Source organism: Verruconis gallopava, assembly GCF_000836295.1.
Source record: "Verruconis gallopava strain CBS 43764 unplaced genomic scaffold supercont1.3, whole genome shotgun sequence".
NCBI lineage: Eukaryota > Fungi > Ascomycota > Dothideomycetes > Venturiales > Sympoventuriaceae > Verruconis > Verruconis gallopava.
Window position 1 is genome coordinate 1,259,615 of NW_015622139.1, and position 17,723 is coordinate 1,277,337.

A 17,723-nucleotide genomic window follows, 5' to 3' on the forward strand; every position below is an offset into this window, starting at 1 on the left:
ACACAGATGTTACGCAGAAACATCGTAGAGCAAGATAGAGAAATGATATTAATGAATTTCAAAGCCCGATGAGTTGTCAGCCCAAGTGCCTGTTTTAGATCATACGCCCAATAAAGCTTATATCCGTTCTGCGCCGCGCCATGCCCTGGGTTACACCTCACAAAATTTTTACCCTAATTCTACAAAGTATGACATGCCTTGCTGTCATTCGTCGCACAATGTGCTTATAGTTCGCGTCCTCTCATCTCGAACCCGTGCTGCTTGACTGACCTCCAAGCTGGACTGAGTGGACTGATCCCTAGCGCAAGCGTGTCCATTGCATCGACTCCCCCGTTCTCATAACTCGAAAAGTAGAAGCCCAGCACGACAACAAGATAGCTGAGTATCAGAATAGACCCTTTGAAATAATTGCTCTTGCCTTCACCGTACATGTACGAGAGAAGGAAAATGCAGAGGATTACTGTGACCATGTCCCACTGTCATCATCGTGTTAGCTAGTCCAACCAGAGTGAAAAGAAAGCGACTTGACGGAGAATCTCTCGTACCTGAGGGAATATCAACGTAAAAGTGTGATCTATGACGTCTTCGGGATTGATGAATCTACCCCAGATCGCCGAGTACGCCACCAACGCAGGAATCTGGAGCAAGCACACCTGAAGCGCGTACGCCGATCCAATCTCCATACTTAGCGCAATGTTTCCATTCATCGCAAAACTGATTGCGTTCAGGAACTCGGTCGTATTCGGTACAAGAGCAAAGAGGGTGATTCCAAGAAATTTTTCGTCAATGTCCACGTTGTCCAGGACAGAATCCACAGTGTCAACGAGGATCTCAGCGATAATCGCGTAAGCGAGGGTAGCAACCAACAGTATGATGACCGATTTAGAGCGACCCCAATTCGGCGCATCATGCCCACCGGAGGCCGCGTGACCGCCAATCTCCGGCGCCCCACCCATCTCATGAATGCGTGCATCTTGAGCACTTTGCTCGTGAGCAGAACGATGCTGTCGACCGGCCGTACCAGTGCGGTGGTGGTGGGGTTGTCGTGTCTGGGCGTCGCGAGCAGCAACCGTGGCTGCGGTGGCAGCCAGTTCCGCCACTTCACGAATGAGGGCCCGATTATCTGCGTCGGAAAGTCCGTGAAGATGAAAGGCAGGAGGCGCCTCGCCATCTCTGCTCTTTGGCGGGACAATGTGCGGAGATTTGACACCAGTTGGCTCCCCATCTGCCGAAGGCGGGCCTGGCCGTGACATCTTGACCGTCCCAGGGATATCAGCAGTGGGTGATGAAACTCCTGCATGCCGTAAGGACTGTCCTAGAATGCGTTGATACAGCGCCGAATTTCGAACGTCACGATCCAGGGATCCAGCAGTCGTCTGCCGTGTCAATCCAAGCCTGTCAAGTCCTTCCGACGCAGGATGTGGGTGCGCAGCTGACGCGGACGTATGGCTTGTTTCCATGCTGGCGCCCTTTTTCTCGTCTACCTCAGTGTTCCAAATCACAGCTGCATGCGTGCGAAGAGTGAACAACAATCCAATGATGTACGAGAGGAACAATGTGACAGCTGAGAAGTAAATATACGGAAGCACCGCATCCTGATAGAAGCTGTCGTGCACAGCTGGAACTTGAGCAAAGAAGCAACGACGGCAATCTCGATCTTCTGAACGCCTGTCGTCGGGATCACAGTCGGAGCATTTCAATTCATGCTGTCAAGAAAATCCTGTTAGTACTGTTATTTTCTTTGCCGGAACAGCAGTGTAACCTACACTTCCGTAAATTTGGTAGAACAAGGTTGGCGAAAAGGCACCTATCATGGCGAAGAGAAGCATGGTAGACGTAACGCCAGCAGATTTGACATTGAAGCGCTGTGTCTTTCTTTTAAGCGCACCAAAGCACATGGACAATCCTGGTAGAAGCAGTATGGCGGCAAATATGCTCCCAATAATGCTGCCCTCTACAAGCTGATGTTTCCCATCTTTCAGTGCGACACAGTACAGGAACACTTCAACCACCGTTGAAAAGAAGGCATTCACCGCAGCACCGAGTCCCATACTCGACTGCGCCGAAATGGATGCAACCGCCTGTCCGATAAAGTAGGCAAGTGGCATGATGGATGCAAGCGCGGTGACGAAGATGAACGCATCTCCCGTGATTGGGCTCCGAAGTCCCAAAGCTTCATTCAGGACGTAAAAGTCGAAGATTGTGAATACCACAATGGCTAGAAGATTGATGAGCATGATGTTCGTCCCGTCTATAGTGTACTTCCAATACTTCAGGCCAGCGGCTCTGTATGTGCAGACCAATACGGACGAAGGAGGACCGTCAGGGTGTCTGACGTCCTTGCCAGCGGCGTGGAAGGACAGAGCAAGAGGATGCCGACGGAGGTGATCAAATAGTAGCAGAGTTACTTTGCCCATCGGGATGGAGAAGACCAAGAACCAGCAGATGCACGACACGAGCATAAGCGCTGGAGTGATCAGCCCGTAGAAGTACATGTAGAAGACGATGCGACCGAAGTTCCACTTGCCGCGACCAAACATCCTGCGCTTAGTACGTGATCCACCCGCGACAGTGGATGCATTGCGGCCGTGTCTTCCCAATAAGCTCTGGGTTTCGCTGGCGGATTCGACACTCGTTCTTCGTCGCCCGATAAGCGATCGGCTGACTTGGACGGGGCCAAAGAATAGGCGACCTTCCTCCAGGTCACCACTCTGCCATTGCTCATACTCGCTGATACTTCGACCCTCGCCTTCATCCTCCTCCGCATACGCTTCGTCTTGAACCAGGGTGACAAACTTGCCAAAAGGATAGATAAGATAGCGGCCTAATCCCCAGAGCACGACGGCATAGGCCATGCAGGATTCAGACACGAGACTGACGAGCACACACAGCAATGCTCCAGCTAAGCAGAGTAAGCCAAGCCACCAGCCAAAGCAGACAGTCCAGAGGTAGTTAAAAACGAAGAGCCATGCGTTGACATTGCCCCCTGGAGTAGAGTGGATATCAGCTTCGGCGTTACGCTGAACCGAGCGGCCCTTCTTGTATAGAGCAGGCTTCCAAATGCGTATACCGAACGGATGCGTGACATTGATGGCATCTTGACGGTCCTTTAGCGTGAAGCTTTCTGCCTCACTGACAGCGCCTTCATCGTCCTCTTCATCCTCGACACAGTCATCGAGTATATCCGCCGACTCTTCTCCTTGAAGTGTCACTTCCTCGCCAGACGAGACAGGCAAGTCGCCTGCTGCGGGAGGAGCCGATCCAGATGCCAACGTCGGCGCCGACGCCGACGCTGCAGATGCGGCTGCCGGGGCAGCTCGATCCCCTTCCCCGTCCTCGTCGCCCTCAGAGTCAACCTTGGCCAGGTTAGGTGCCTGAGCCGCAGGACGGCGTCGAACGGTAGAAGCTTGACGGCGCAAGGACTGAATCCTGGCCGCCTTCCTCTCTTCGCGTTCCTGCTCCCTCTTGCGCTCAAGCTCCTCGTCGACCTCGTCCTCGTCGTCGTCAACAGAGAATTCCTGGCCCTTGTGAGGCACGTGTGTTGATGTCGAACGCCGGGATGGCTTGGGCCTCTGGGATGTCCGCGAAGAGCGTGGGTTCGTGTTGATGGTGCCTTCAGAAGTCGTGGTCAGCGATCTAGGCACAGAAACATCGTCGCACAGCTACCTTTGGATGGTACGTAACTTACCGTAGCCCTCGACTTGAGCCTGGGATCCTAGAACGGGCGGTCTCCTTCGCGGAGTGTCCGACATCTGACTGGCGGAGCCGAAGTGAGCGCTCGAGCTCTGGCTCTGGGACGGCGTCGAGACATCAGGAGGACCACCAGAGCTCTGCTCGTGCCTGGATATCTCGGAGTTCCTCCTCGTGGGCGATGTTTCGCTCGACATTATCGAAGACCTGCAGAAGACGTCGTCTGATTGTAGCAACAAGCCAGCGATACGTCTTATCACGCAGTAAAGACGAGAGTTGGAGCTGTCGGAGAGCTAGTATGGTCACCTTGTTTACTTCTGCGTACGCAGTGGCTGGTCACGAGGCTCAGACGGCAGAGCAGAGAACGCGAGCATCGTTCGACATAAAAACAAGATGAAACAATGCTGAGCGTTCGCGATGCCACATGCAAGAGGAAGTAGAACGAACAAAATGGAAATGAGTTGACGGTCACAAGTGGGGAGAGTGAGCTGGGGGTCGCATCTAAGTTGAGTTTAACGTGCTGCTCTTCCTAGCAAATGTTTGGGGCGTTGGAGCTGCGCGCGGACGCACGACGCTGCTGCTGCGCCGGCCAAACAGCTTCTGCTTGTGCTTCTTGCGCGCGATGTATGTGGTATTCAAGGCCAGGAAGAAGAGAAGGAGGAAGACGTTGTGCGCTTGCTGTGGACTCGTAAAGAACAACAAAGAACAGAGTCGCTACACTGAACGTGCTGGTTCACGTTGGTGCTGGTCGCTCGCATTCCTGGTCTAACGCGATCCGGCCGTGTACATCACCAGCATCTGCCTTGGCTTGACCTCAGCGCCGGACTCGTCATCCAAGCACAGAGATCTCGTCGACTGAACTGCTCAAACAACTTGCTTTTTCTCCTGCTGCTCTCTCTTTGCTTGGTCCTGTCCCGACGACAACGACGCGAGCAGCCACAAAAACAACGAGCAAGACTCGCCTCCACCCGCTCGTCATCTTCACTTGGCCTCCATCGACAACTCGTCTTGCGTCTGGTTCTGCCACCCTCGCCGTCGATACAAGCGCCGCGTCTTCCATCATCTTCGGACAGAGAAGAAACACCGCGCCCTGTTTCTTCCACCCGCCATCATGGCGCTCGATACCTTTTTTCACAACAAGATCGAGTCGATGAAGCTGGAAATAATAGAGGGCCAGGCTAAATTGCGACGACTGGAAGCCCAGCGAAACGACTACAACTCGAGAGTGCGTCTGCTGCGCGAAGAACTGGGTCTGCTGCAGCAGCCGGGCAGCTATGTGGGAGAGGTTGTGAAGGTCATGAGCACGAAGAAGGTGCTGGTCAAGGTGCATCCGGAGGGCAAATATGGTACGTTTCACCTACGCTCTGGTATTCTGTCCTGGTGTCTGCGCTAACACGTGCCGCCTGGTCTACAGTCGTCGACGTGAGCGATAATGTGGACATTTCCAAGTTGACGGTCGGAAAGCGCGTCACTCTCCTCAGCGACAGCTACAAGCTCGAGAAAATGCTGCCCTCGTCCGTCGATCCGCTCGTCTCGCTCATGATGGTCGAAAAGGTCCCTGACTCCACCTATGACATGATCGGTGGCTTGGACCAGCAAATCAAGGAGATCAAGGAAGTGATCGAGCTTGGCCTCAAGCATCCAGAACTCTTCGAGTCGCTAGGCATTGCACAGCCCAAGGGGGTGCTCCTGTACGGCCCTCCCGGAACGGGCAAGACCCTGCTGGCAAGAGCCGTCGCGCATCACACCGACTGCAAGTTCATCCGTGTGAGCGGCAGTGAGCTGGTGCAAAAGTACATAGGCGAGGGTTCCCGCATGGTGCGTGAGCTGTTCGTCATGGCTCGCGAACACGCTCCTTCGATCATCTTCATGGACGAGATCGACTCGATCGGCTCGTCACGAGTCGAGGGCTCCAGCGGTGGCGACTCAGAGGTACAGCGTACAATGTTGGAGCTGCTCAACCAGCTTGATGGTTTCGAACCCACCAAGAACATCAAGATCATCATGGCCACCAACCGTCTTGACATCCTCGACCCAGCCCTGCTCCGCCCAGGCCGCATCGATCGCAAGATCGAGTTCCCACCACCATCCGTCGAAGCTCGCGCCGACATTCTCCGTATCCACAGCAGAAAGATGAACCTGACCCGAGGAATCAACCTCACCAAGATCGCGGAAAAGATGAACGGTTGCTCAGGAGCCGAGCTGAAGGGTGTATGCACAGAGGCGGGCATGTATGCTCTTAGGGAGCGACGCGTACACGTCACGCAGGAGGACTTTGATCTAGCCACAGCCAAGATTTTGAACAAGCATGACGACAAGGAGGTTTCGCTGGGTAAACTCTTCAAGTAAAAGCGTCCAAACGGCCGGTAAGAGGACGAATCATCGGCGCTGCGCATCATGTCTCGCTGCATTTTCTGGCGTTAGTGCAAGACACTGTTACATTGTGTATACTATATGCATCGAGATGTGAAGATATGCTGCCTGAAGACACGCAGCACGCTTGTACCAAGACGCATGTAGAATTCGATGCCGGGAAAAGTCATCATGCATTCAAAGTGAGCGTTTTAACCTTTCCCATCTCTAAACCTCCAGGGTTCTTTCGCACGTGCGCGACGTGCATTTCGGCAATAACCCCTATCAAGGTTGCGCGTCGACGCTGTTTTTCTTTTCGATCTCGCTTCACCTTTGTGCCATGACTGTGTCGGTCCTCACTGGCGCTCTACTCACTTTGTCCAGAACAATGATCGAGCGTAAGTGACTGTGTGGCCGTGGTGGAATGAGGAACGCGAAGCTTGAACATAGAAAGCAGTCACTTCTTTAGATAGAGCAGATACTAGAAGGAAGCCTTTTGTCGAAACGTCAATAGCCTCTGTTGGAAGCCCGTTAATGCAACCGCCTTTCTGCTTCTCTATTGTTAGACCATCTCCTCGTCACGCTGGCAGTCGTGGACCTAGAATCCATCATCCAGGTCAGATTTCCTATATAAGATCCACTGGGACGAATGTCGTCCAGAGAATTGTCTTTTTATTGAACTCAGTCATGGATTAGCGGTCAAGACGCCGAAGGCTATCTACTGGGAGAAATGGCGCCTCGCCTTCGTGAACCAATCTTCAAGGCCATCGAGCCTAGCCACCTGGATGGTATCTTCGTCTGTGGGGTTAAAGGAATCCAGCCTCCTGAATGTGCCATATGGTATCTCGCTCGTGGTTACAGAGTCTTCGACGCTACCAACTTGCTTCCGCTCATAGCACGTCTGGCTGGAGTTGGTGAAGCCACGAAACTTCGACTCTTCGCTGTAAGATATCCGCCCCAGTATAAGCCACGGACGCAAGAGCCTGCATATACCACATCTCCATTCAGCCTCGGCGGAGTCAAGGACGCATACAAGAGCCAAATCCGCGAGGTTGACTACGCGTCAGAAAGGCTGAGGCAGCATGGCGAGAGGGTACGCACGCGCAAATAGAAACTGCGCCCCAATGCTCTCTTCGTCGATCCGAAAGTGCCCTTGTTCATTGAAACAGCGCATCCCGAGCTCCTTGAATCGGCAGAGTTGCGATGCCGCAATTATCTTGCCAACCGTGAGTGAGATACCGTGATATCAAGTAGAGAATGCACACTAAAACAAACTCAGTACCTTTCGCAAAGCATACCCTCGCGACAAACAAACCTCGTAGAGGCAATGGTGAGGTGACAATGAACCAACAGCTTCGAGGCGGGTGGTCACTCAAAATGTCGAACTGACATATCACTGACTCGCTGCTATAGACGACATCCTTCTCAAGCTCATCGAAAACTCCGAGGACCAACGTCATTTGCGTGGTGTGAGGAAAGGAGCCATGTCCGACCCTCCCGATGTCTCATATCGACTGTACCCACGTGCAGATGCAACGATGACTGAAGGCGGCGAGATGCACAAATAGGCGCCGATATCCGCAGGGGCGTCGATAGAAGCAAAAGGAGAACTAAGAAAAAAACAATTCGTGGTCTAGAGCTCACGGAAAATAACTGCTCGGGCAGTCGTCAGTTGCGATTATGTTTTGCAAACGACTTTGTTTGAGGCTGTATGCTCATAGGGCAGTTGAAAGTTATCAAACATGCTTTGGATTTATTCCCTCGGTTTTGGTGTAAACAACGTGTCTCTGTAATATCTAGCTTCCTCTATGCTTTCTAGGATGTCTGTTTTCGCCTCGTGCATGCCTTTTTTCTGGGGAGACCCTTTCAGCACGTCGTCACTGCTCCACCGTCTGGCTGCCTCCTTTATGGTGCTGACGTCCAAGATGCGATGATGCAGATGCTCGATGACTCGGTTGTACGGCTTTCGTCTCAAGAACGCACGGTCCGCGTGCACAGTGTTGCCTGCAAGAAGTGCTTTCTTGCTCTCGGGTACGTGCTTTTTAATATAATCAAGTAGCTGCTCAGCAGCCATCTCGGGCGTCACCTGGGAGGCAAGGACAGCTGCAGTGAGGCCAGAGTTGTGGTGGGTTCGCCGACACCAGTCATCCATTGCATTCATGGTCTCCTCGCTCTGGTGAACGACGACCTCGAAGCCCTCGGAGTCAAGCAGATTCAGGTCAGGCCCCGTCACGAAACATGCTATTTGGATGATCTGGTCATTGTCATAGTCTAGACCCGTCATCTGACTCTACATTAACACCAGAAAAGGCGAGGCGGGAGGAATGAATCGATACTTCGCAATCTATCCACACAAGTGGCTCGCGCGATCGCGACTCTGGCATTCTTGCTACGGCTAAGAATCGATGATCTGGTATGAGTTGGTGTCTGGTAGTGCGCTTGGATGTAACTTCGACCAAACTCCAATTGGACACCTCTCAATCAAACCTCCACTACGGCGGGATGTCAAAGGTTCTGAAGAGTACGCCGGGGTCGACACTGCGCGCACAGATTGCCGTGATTGCTTCGAATCGGATCAAGGTTTGCAGGCTGAACAATTGTGCTGATGATGGCGCCACCTTTTGTACCACTCTTGGGCGGCGAAGTACAGAGCACGTTATAATGGCGGGGGCTTGACCTCCAAATTGGATTGAACGCTAGGCCAAATTCGGACGACGCGCGCGTTGCGGCAGGTGCGACGCGACTGAACACGGAAGCGACGTTTGACGCTATTACGGTCGTGGTCAACACCAAACGATTTGATCTCTCCCCTACGAATCTCAAGGGTATCACCACGCCCGTTTCTATTAAAACGCGTTCTTAGCGACCTTGCTGACCGACCTTTGGCTCTACTGCCATTGTTCTCGCAATGGCGAGCCGTGCAGAGCGATTGGCCCAGCTCGCCGCGGCACGGAAGAGCAGGTCGACCGTCGCCTATGAAGTCGAAGAATACCAAAGCTTGTACGATACGGTGGACGAGGAAGGCTACAAGAAGGTTGTACGTAGCCGCTTGGATCGCGATGACTTCGTCGTAGACGACAATGGCGAAGGCTATGCGGATGACGGTCGAGAAGAGGACTGGGACGACGGCCACTACGATGACGACGGCAGCGGTAATGACGACGACGAACCGCAACCGCGAGGTAAAGCAGGTATGTTTTCTCTGACTTTGAACTATGTAATAAGAGAGTTCTGACGCGTGGCTTCTAGCCAAGAAGCAGCGTGAGGAAGAGCAAAAGAGGCGTGACAAGATCCGCAATGGCATCAGCCAGTACTTCAATGCAAAAACCACAACAACAGTCTCTAGATCAAAGGTAGATTCCCTTGGTGTCGTTCCGTTTACTTCGATAATGCTTACTTCAGACAGCCTATAAAGACAGCAGAAGACGACGCATTCATGGCGGAGTTGCTCGGCGAAGTAGATGTTCATGTCAACGTGCCACGGAATTCAACGCGCTCAAAGCCTAGTAAGCTTGAAAACCGGCGCAAGCGACTATCTCCTCCACTGCCGGAAGTCAGACCGTCGAAGAACGCTCGCATAGACCAGAGCGAGAGTGCTCTCCAAACCCACACACCGCCTACTGAAAATGCCTTCAACGACGAGCTTATAGCCTTGGCACCGGATGAGGATATACCTATGAGTGACCCTCTGCCTTCTTCGCCTGTTGCAAAGGCGGTGCAACGCAAGAGCCTGACTGTCAAGACTGAGGAGGAGAGCGACGACGACGTCATGGAAGTTGCGCAAACAGTCGGACATGTCGCCTCGACTGGCCCCGCTATCAACATGTCAGGTACCAGACCTGCCCCAAAGATTAAAAAGGAAGCGTATCCATCACCCGCAAGTTCATCACCCCCGCAGGCAAAGGTCGAAAATGTTGAGGCGGATTCGTGGAACAGCGTTACGGACAGGCTGAACATCCTGAGCAGTCCAGCAGCACCACAGAGCCAAAGTTTTGGAAAGCTCAAGCCGGAACAAGCTGTCGAAGAGGACGGAAGCCTCCGCATGTTTTGGTTCGATTACACGGAGATCAACGGCAGTCTATGTCTTTTCGGCAAAGTCAAAGACAAGAAATCTGGTAATTTCGTGAGCTGTTTTGTCAAGGTTGACAACATTATGAGGACGCTCTACTTTTTGCCGCGCGAATACCGACAGAAGCATGGGCGAAACACAGATGAAGAAGTGGGCATGAGCGACGTCTACGACGAAGTCTCTGATATAATGTCGAAGCTGCGGGTAGGATCATTTAAGATCAAGCCTAGCTCACGCAAATACGCTTTCGAACTTCCAGATATTCCAAAGGAGGCAGACTATCTCAAGCTGCGATATCCCTATGACAAGCCTTCCCTAAGCATAGAAACTACTGGGGAAACGTTCTCACATGTTTTTGGTACGAACACTGCACTTTTCGAGCAGTTCGTTCTGTGGAAGAACATTATGGGACCTTGTTGGCTAAAAATTGAGGGCGGAGATTTCAACGCCGTTAACAACGCTTCCTGGTGCAAGCTCGAGCTAGCTGTGGATAAGCCTCAGGCCATTTCAGTGTTAGAGACCGACAGTATGGACGCTCCCCCGCTAACACTCATGAGCATCTCGTTACGCACTACATATAACATCAGAGAAAACAAGCAAGAGCTCCTTATCGCGAGCGCTCGTGTGTACGAGAATGTGTCTCTAGCCGAGACTACACCTGCAGATAAGCTGCCTTCGAAGTCTTTCACAATAATGAGACCCGTTGGCGCCGATTATCCCACCGGCTTTAAGTTGGAGGTTGAGAGACATAGAGGCATGATTGGCATGGAACGCAATGAAGCTGCCCTGCTCAGCAAGTTTCTAGCTATTCTAGGCAATCATGACCCGGACGTGCTTATGGGTCACAAACTGGATGACGTCGATTTCGGCGTATTGCTAAGTCGAATGCGGGAGCGTAACACCCCTGGTTGGCACAGAATCGGCCGCTTGAAGCGGAGTCAGTGGCCGAAGAATATGGGCAAGGGTGGCGGCAGCTTTTTTGTCGAGCGTCAGCTAGCGGCTGGCCGCTTGCTCTGCGATCTGGCTAATGACATGGGAAAGTCTCTCATGATGAAGTGTCAGTCGTGGAGTCTCACGGAGATGTGTGAGCTGTTCCTCAATGAGAAGCGAGTCGAGCTCGATAATGAGAACGCGCTCAAAACTTGGTGCTCCACACCAAAGGGCCTGATAAATTACCTGAGGCATTGTGAGACGGATACCTATTTCATCTCTGCTTTGGCGTTGAAAGTTCAGATGTTGCCTCTCACCAAAGTTTTGACTAATTTAGCTGGTAATTCTTGGGCTCGTACGTTAAGCGGCACTAGAGCCGAGCGCAATGAATACATTTTGTTGCATGAATTCCATCGCAACAAATACATTTGCCCCGACAAGGTCTGGGGTAAAGGTAAACAGAAAAATGAGGAGGAGCATGAAGATGGCGAGGAGGGAGGCGCTGATGCGAAGAAGAAGGACAAATATAAGGGAGGTCTTGTCTTCGAGCCCGAAAAAGGCCTTTACGATAAGGTCATCCTTGTTATGGACTTCAACAGCCTGTATCCCAGTATTATCCAGGAGTTCAACATCTGCTTCACCACCGTCGAACGGTCGGACATCGGCGAAGAAGAAGATCGAGTCCCCGAAATACCGGACGCTGAACAAGCACAAGGCATCCTACCGAAGCTCATTGCTACCCTCGTGAAGCGACGCAGAGAGGTCAAAAAGTTGATGAAAGACAAGAATGCTACGCCAGACCAGCTCGCCACATGGGACATCAAGCAGCTTGCCCTGAAGCTCACAGCCAACTCTATGTATGGTTGTTTGGGTTATACCAAGTCTCGTTTCTATGCCCGACCACTAGCTATGCTCACGACATACAAAGGCCGTGAAATTCTTCGAAACACGAAAGAGCTCGCCGAAAGCAACATGCTTCGTGTCATTTACGGCGACACTGACTCCGTTATGATCAACACCAATATGGACAACATCCAGGACGCATTAAAGATCGGCAACGAGTTTAAGAAGCAAGTGAACGATCGCTACCGCTTGCTTGAGATTGACATTGATAATGTCTTTCGTCGAATCTTACTCCATGCCAAGAAGAAATATGCAGCTATCAACCTGGTAGAAAAGGATGGCAAGTTTGTAGAGAAGCTTGAAGTCAAGGGTTTAGACATGAGGCGAAGGGAATACTGTCAACTTTCGAAGGACACTTCATCGTAAGTGGTTCATGAGACAATATTCGATACGTTTACTGAGCAAATTCCAGCAAGCTGCTAACGTTTCTATTGTCCGGCGACGAACCAGAAACTGTCGTTGAAAACATCCATGAGTATCTTCGCTCACTTGCTTCCGAAATGCGAGGCTTTAAGATCCCACTGATGAAGTATATCATCCACACGCAGCTCGGGAAGGCACCAAAGGAGTACCCAAATGCAGGTTCCATGCCTTCAGTCCAGGTTGCCCTGAAGCAGATGGCCAAAGGCAAGCATATTAAAGCCAAAGACGTGATGTCATTCATCATTACCGGTGAAAACGGCGGCTCTGCTGAGAACGCAGCGAAGAATGCATTCCCTGTCGACGATGTTCTAAAGCCTGACTCCGGACTAAAGCCAGATATTGACTACTACCTGCACAAGCAGATACTACCTCCAGTTGAGCGTCTTTGTGCGCCGATTAGTGGTACCAATGTCACTATGCTTGCCGAGTGCCTGGGTCTGGACACCAGCAAGTACCGTGTCAGCAGTGCAAGTGGTACTGTCAGTGCAAATGACCAGGAAATTCAACCACTGGAAAGCCAGATCCCAGATGCGATACGTTTCAAGGACGCATCTCCACTACGCTTGCGATGCCGTATGTGCAAGACGTCGTTCAATTTCCGAGGCGTCATACCCATGATGGACAGCACGTCGAACATGGACAAGGAGGCGGTCATTTCACACGAAGGGTTGGCTTGCCCCAATCCAAGTTGTGGTAAAGTCATGCCGAACATCAGTCTGGTTGCCCAGATGGAATCGCAGATTCGGCAGCATACCGCTCGTTTCTACGCCAATTTTCTGGTGTGCGATGACCCCTCTTGCGGCATTCGAACTCGCCAAATGAGTGTCTACGGACATCGTTGTCTCGGCCCGAAGGGACTTGGCCACGGTTGTCTGGGCAAGATGCACGCTGAGTACACTGAGAAGATGCTGTACAACCAGCTGTTGTTCTTGAGCCGCTTGTTTGATGTTGACAACGCCAGAGAAAAGGCAGAGAAGGAGGCTAGAGAGGGCCGAATTGCCAGCGAAAAGAAGGAAAAGATATGTGTGCTGGCAGAAGTAAATAGGGAAAGATGGGAGGTAGTCAGAAATGTTGTAAAGGCGCATCTTGATAAGAACGGGAGACAATGGGTGCAGATGGATTCGTTGTTTGGATTTGCACTGAAGGTTGCGTAAAAGGTGCACAGGATGCTTTTTGATGTAGCCAGGTGTGAGGGTTCTAGGCATCACGCTTGGGATAGCATACGTACAGTAACGCATGGATGTTCAAACTACGCAAAAGCTGTTTCCGAAAATCAATCCAAAGAACTCCGGTGAGACAGGCGCTCAGATCGACTGTAATTCTCATCCACGAGCTGTTGCGCTCGCGGGGTTCCCGTGTTGTGTCGTCGAGGTACGAGGCAGATGTATTCAACCTGCGCGCTGAATTTGGCGATCTTCTACAAAACTGTCAACCGCTAGGCTAGATCCTCTACATAATCAACGGATTTTTTTTTTTAGCTCCGAAGACGTGAGAGGAGATAGTGCAGCTGAGCGTTGGCAATCCAACGCCATCACTGGCGTGAACTCTTGCTACAGCTGAGTGCAGACCAAACCTTGGTCGAAGTGTCCGCGACTGTCATCATTCTCACGCACCGCTCCGATCCGGGTTGGATGGCAGAGGAAAGGTACGCTTGTCAGGCTCATATTCTCGACTAGCAGTCCTCCAACGTGCACATGGCCGACCTTGCTCGAGTTTGTAGTACCGTACAGAAGTAGGCTGTCCATCTGTGGGCCGTCTCCTGAGATTGCAGTCACGAAGAGTTGAGATTCACGAGTCCTTTGATCGAGCACGATGGTAGGAAGCAGAGAGCGGGAGATGTCACGTGTCTGCCTGAAGCTTGACTCTTGCCCATGACGGCATAAAGATTTGGAGACGATCGAGGTAGGACGATTCATGCTGACGCAAAGGCAGGACTGATCTCTGCAGACTCCTAAGCATGGGTTCCAAGATGGAAACGAGCGCTCGGCCACGTCGTCGAGGTCTACGTGGTCGCCTTTGGAGATGCGTGAGGATCCGGGGGACGACCATCAGGGAGGGTCACATTGCCCGCAAAGCCGGCCAGAAGAAGGACATGATTGGTATGCCTCGAGGCTGTCGGCGCAGGTTTTAAATGAACAGCAAGGGAGCGGACGCCGTGGATGTGGTGAGCATACACGTGTGCGTGGGCGGAGGGAGAGCAGCGCAAGCGGGTGTGCGCGAGCTGTAGGGGAGGACGAGCCAGTGAGCATCTTTTGGGGGGCGAAGCGGAAGCAAATCAAGTCGAGCAGCGCCATCGCCCGCCACAGCAAGGCAACAGCTGACATGCAAAAGATTGGCTCGTCGACCAGCGCGCGTGCGACAGACGGTGTTTCGAGTCGTCAGCCCCGCAGTCCCGCCCTCGCTCGCTGGCGTGGGATGAGAACGACCCTCAACTTTCCACTTGCGCGCCTCGAGCAGCGGCGGCGTGCGACTCGCTCTTCGCCGCATCTGTCGTCGTCGTCTTCTTCTTCTTCTTCTTCTTCTTCTTCTTCCTCCTCGGATCGCGCAGTATCTGTGCAAACCTGTGCGTCTCTTCGTCCGCAGAAAAGGGCGCCGCCGTGCGACGAGTCTGCGCGGCGATGGCCGGTCCAGTCTCGCGCGCACACGCAGCTCTTGGGGACACGAACTTGAACGACAGCCCGTACAGCCTCATACCAGAGCGGCTGGGCGAGGTGGCGCAAAGAAACTTGCAAAGTCATGGGATGCAACCTGTAGCCCAGAATGACGACGTCTACAGCCGTTCTTACACCAACGGCGACTTCGATAATGACCGCGACGACGACGACGACGACGAAGATGTTGAAAATGAGATCGCCTGCGATGACTTACAAAGAACTGACGGGGTAAATAACTATGATAACGCTGGATGTGACGAGCGCGAGGTCAGCGAGGCAGAAGAAGCTGGCTGCGCATTGGCAGACCCGCCGTGGGACATGGAAAAAGCCCGGAATCTGCCCATGCTGACCAAGTCTTTGTCTGGAAACCAGGTAGACATCGCGCAGATACGGAAGAAACAGGCATTTTTGAGGGGAGGCGGAGATGAAAACGAGTGTAATGGCGTACCTACGCTTTTACCGAGCGCCTTGGACGCGGATAGGACGAAGAGCTCCTCCAAGAAGAAAAAACGACAGCCAGGGGTTCTCGAGGCCATATTCCTCCCAAAGACGTTCGCAGCCGCTCACAGCAAAACAAATGAGTCGCGATCAAGCATGGCTGTACGACGCCATACTCGAAGGTCCGGCTCGTCGCATCCGCACCAGGCCTCTGCATCGACATCGACGAATGTTGCAGAGCAGCCGACAGAATCACCCAGATCGGGTTCTAGCTTGAAAAGTAAGGCCGTCAGTAAGGAATCAAAGCCACCGGTCGCGACGCCATCGGCGGGGAAATCCTCCACGTCCTCTTCGACAAAAGCAGAATGCGTATCTTGTTTAGACGAAGTATCGAAGCAGCGATCTGCATTGCTTAAGTGCAAACACCGGATGTGTCACACATGCTTGAAACGTCTCTTTGTCCTATCTACCGAAGACCCGCAACTCATGCCTCCAAAATGCTGCACCGATGAGATGATTCCTCTTCGACACGTCGAGCGGCTGCTCAACACGGCCTTCAAGATCACATGGAATCGCAAGTACGCCGAGTACACCACGAAACATCGCTTGTACTGCCCTAGCAAGAACTGTGGAGAGTGGATCAAGCCAAAGTACATCGAGACCGATCCTGCGACGGGCAGGAAGTTTGGCAAGTGCAAGAAGTGTAAGACCAAGGTGTGCAAGAAGTGCGGCCTCAAGTGGCACGGCGGACGTTATTGTGAGAACGACGAGGCCACCAGACAGGTCCTCGACCTTGGCAAGGAGATGGGCTGGCAACGCTGCTACAATTGCAGGGCCATGGTTCAGCTCAGTGAAGGCTGCAACCACATGCGGTGCAGATGCAACGCCGAATTCTGCATGTTGTGCGCGCAGAAATGGAAAACCTGTGACTGTCCTTGGTTCAACGTCCCGCCTGAGTTTGGCGTGGAAGAGTTCTTGGATCCCGGCCAGGGGTTTCCGGCGGCGCCTCTGGATTTGAGAATTGGAAATCTGCATCCTCCACCACCACCACCTCCGCCGCCTGTGCTTCCGGGGTTTCTTCTGGACACGAATCCACTCCCACAATTGCTGCCTCCGAACCCTTTCCGAGATCGAAGAGACATGCCATTTGATCCTCTCAATCCCGGAGACATCTTTCGGCCACCCCGCGTAGATCGCTCACGGAATCACCGAAGACGAACGTTTCCCGCAATTCCACTCACTTCTCAGGAACAGGAGACCGCAGATGAAGAACTTGCACGCCAGCTTCAGGAGCAAGAGCTTACAGGCCGAGACACTGAAAATGATGACGACAGAACAAGACGCCAACGTCGAGCAAACCGTCAAAGCAGCAGAACTTCTTACATCCTTACTGAGGATCACTTATGATGACACCCCGTAAACAACAGTGAGGCGCTCTGGTGGGAACATCCAGGATAATGCCAGTGCAGCTGTATTATGAATTGCTTACACCACGCACCTTTTTTTTATGACCATGTACGCGGATATGAATCTCAAATGGAGTTCGGGAACTTTTGTTTTGTTATCATATACCCACCTCGAGATCTGTACAAATTATGTCCCCCTTTGTCTCTGAGCTGTCTGTTGCTCCTGGATCTTGGCAGAGCACATGGCCCACTGTATCTTTGGTAATGCACTCAACAAATATGGTAGCAATCTATTCCAACACGTACATGTTTCGTATAAGACTGAAATGTCCACAAGCCTAGAGCCTAACGGAGGAAGTCATTTACTACAAGTTCCGGAACATTCGTCATGATTGATTTTTTTTTTCTTTCGACCTCACTCATAATGGAAACCAGTAGGGCAATGTTGTTGATTTGATCGACGGATACTATCACAAGCCGGATAACGTGTTCGCAATGAGAGCAAGCCCTATGCAAGGTACACTTTACCTGTGGCCAAGCCAATTTATTGCAAGGGAAAGGTACCAGAAGGTGGTGAGTGATATCGGCAATCTGCGTGTGTTTAGATACATGTCCGGCACCAGACTACTAATTTGGCGGATTGGTTCCAGGCGGATGCTTAGTAACGAGAGGTTTCTCGTGGCGATGAGGGGCTGCCAATACATTGATCTGCAAAAGAGCCTGTACTGCCGACTCATCCTATCCCGACTTAGTGGATGTGTCTGATGTCAAAACCGTTTGTTTCCCCGCTCGAATCGGCGTTTATGGTTTAGCTCCGTGTAATGATGCCCATTTCTGAGGAAGCTTAAGTCAGATTGA

General features: G+C 52.2%; 6 protein-coding genes across 6 annotated transcripts; 4 read left to right on the plus strand and 2 right to left on the minus strand.

Annotated features, from left to right (window-relative positions):
* Nucleotides 1-29: 29 nt before the first annotated feature.
* On the minus strand, nucleotides 30-4,368 carry PV09_01412 (calcium/proton exchanger). The gene is made up of 4 exons (XM_016354296.1): nucleotides 3,689-4,368; nucleotides 1,767-3,613; nucleotides 546-1,706; nucleotides 30-476 (listed from the first exon to the last, which is right to left on the minus strand). Exons 1-4 carry the CDS (start codon nucleotides 3,885-3,887, stop codon nucleotides 225-227), a joined length of 3,459 nt encoding a protein of 1,152 aa, XP_016218391.1. The 5' UTR covers nucleotides 3,888-4,368; the 3' UTR covers nucleotides 30-224.
* Nucleotides 4,369-4,497: 129 nt separating this feature from the next.
* On the plus strand, nucleotides 4,498-6,583 carry PV09_01413 (26S protease regulatory subunit 8). The gene is made up of 2 exons (XM_016354297.1): nucleotides 4,498-5,036; nucleotides 5,105-6,583. Exons 1-2 carry the CDS (start codon nucleotides 4,802-4,804, stop codon nucleotides 6,037-6,039), a joined length of 1,170 nt encoding a protein of 389 aa, XP_016218392.1. The 5' UTR covers nucleotides 4,498-4,801; the 3' UTR covers nucleotides 6,040-6,583.
* Nucleotides 6,584-6,772: 189 nt separating this feature from the next.
* On the plus strand, nucleotides 6,773-7,610 carry PV09_01414 (uncharacterized protein; the record flags this gene model as incomplete). The annotated part of the gene is made up of 4 exons (XM_016354298.1): nucleotides 6,773-7,135; nucleotides 7,212-7,272; nucleotides 7,322-7,372; nucleotides 7,456-7,610. The coding sequence occupies 4 exons, from the start codon at nucleotides 6,773-6,775 to the stop codon at nucleotides 7,608-7,610; spliced, it is 630 nt and encodes a 209-aa protein (XP_016218393.1).
* A 67-nt stretch (nucleotides 7,611-7,677) lies between these two features.
* PV09_01415 (uncharacterized protein) lies at nucleotides 7,678-8,672 on the minus strand. Its single transcript, XM_016354299.1, has 2 exons — nucleotides 8,379-8,672; nucleotides 7,678-8,326 (listed from the first exon to the last, which is right to left on the minus strand). The coding sequence occupies exons 1-2, from the start codon at nucleotides 8,424-8,426 to the stop codon at nucleotides 7,796-7,798; spliced, it is 579 nt and encodes a 192-aa protein (XP_016218394.1). The 5' UTR covers nucleotides 8,427-8,672; the 3' UTR covers nucleotides 7,678-7,795.
* Nucleotides 8,673-8,838: 166 nt separating this feature from the next.
* On the plus strand, nucleotides 8,839-13,620 carry PV09_01416 (uncharacterized protein). Its single transcript, XM_016354300.1, has 4 exons — nucleotides 8,839-9,233; nucleotides 9,292-9,395; nucleotides 9,449-12,306; nucleotides 12,357-13,620. Exons 1-4 carry the CDS (start codon nucleotides 8,951-8,953, stop codon nucleotides 13,519-13,521), a joined length of 4,410 nt encoding a protein of 1,469 aa, XP_016218395.1. The 5' UTR covers nucleotides 8,839-8,950; the 3' UTR covers nucleotides 13,522-13,620.
* Nucleotides 13,621-14,985: 1,365 nt separating this feature from the next.
* Nucleotides 14,986-17,169, plus strand: PV09_01417 (uncharacterized protein; the record flags this gene model as incomplete). Its single annotated transcript, XM_016354301.1, has 1 exon — nucleotides 14,986-17,169. The coding sequence occupies one exon, from the start codon at nucleotides 14,986-14,988 to the stop codon at nucleotides 16,864-16,866; it is 1,881 nt and encodes a 626-aa protein (XP_016218396.1). The 3' UTR covers nucleotides 16,867-17,169.
* Nucleotides 17,170-17,723: the final 554 nt, after the last annotated feature.

What these genes read in the sequence shown, in the direction of transcription:
- PV09_01412 (XM_016354296.1), bottom strand. Translation starts at nt 3,887, where the DNA reads ATGTCGAGCGAAACATCGCCCACGAGGAGGAACTCCGAGATATCCAGG. An exon ending in GGCTCAAGTCGAGGGCTACG is followed by an intron (nt 3,614 to 3,688) that starts GTAAGTTACGTA and finishes CGACTTCTGAAG; the next exon opens with GCACCATCAACACGAACCCA. An exon ending in TTACGTTGATATTCCCTCAG is followed by an intron (nt 477 to 545) that starts GTACGAGAGATT and finishes CGATGATGACAG; the next exon opens with TGGGACATGGTCACAGTAAT.
- PV09_01416 (XM_016354300.1), top strand. Translation starts at nt 8,951, where the DNA reads ATGGCGAGCCGTGCAGAGCGATTGGCCCAGCTCGCCGCGGCACGGAAG. An exon ending in GCAACCGCGAGGTAAAGCAG is followed by an intron (nt 9,234 to 9,291) that starts GTATGTTTTCTC and finishes CGTGGCTTCTAG; the next exon opens with CCAAGAAGCAGCGTGAGGAA. An exon ending in CAACAGTCTCTAGATCAAAG is followed by an intron (nt 9,396 to 9,448) that starts GTAGATTCCCTT and finishes TACTTCAGACAG; the next exon opens with CCTATAAAGACAGCAGAAGA.
- PV09_01415 (XM_016354299.1), bottom strand. Translation starts at nt 8,426, where the DNA reads ATGCCAGAGTCGCGATCGCGCGAGCCACTTGTGTGGATAGATTGCGAA. An exon ending in TTGTGTGGATAGATTGCGAA is followed by an intron (nt 8,327 to 8,378) that starts GTATCGATTCAT and finishes ATGTAGAGTCAG; the next exon opens with ATGACGGGTCTAGACTATGA.
- PV09_01413 (XM_016354297.1), top strand. Translation starts at nt 4,802, where the DNA reads ATGGCGCTCGATACCTTTTTTCACAACAAGATCGAGTCGATGAAGCTG. An exon ending in GCATCCGGAGGGCAAATATG is followed by an intron (nt 5,037 to 5,104) that starts GTACGTTTCACC and finishes CCTGGTCTACAG; the next exon opens with TCGTCGACGTGAGCGATAAT.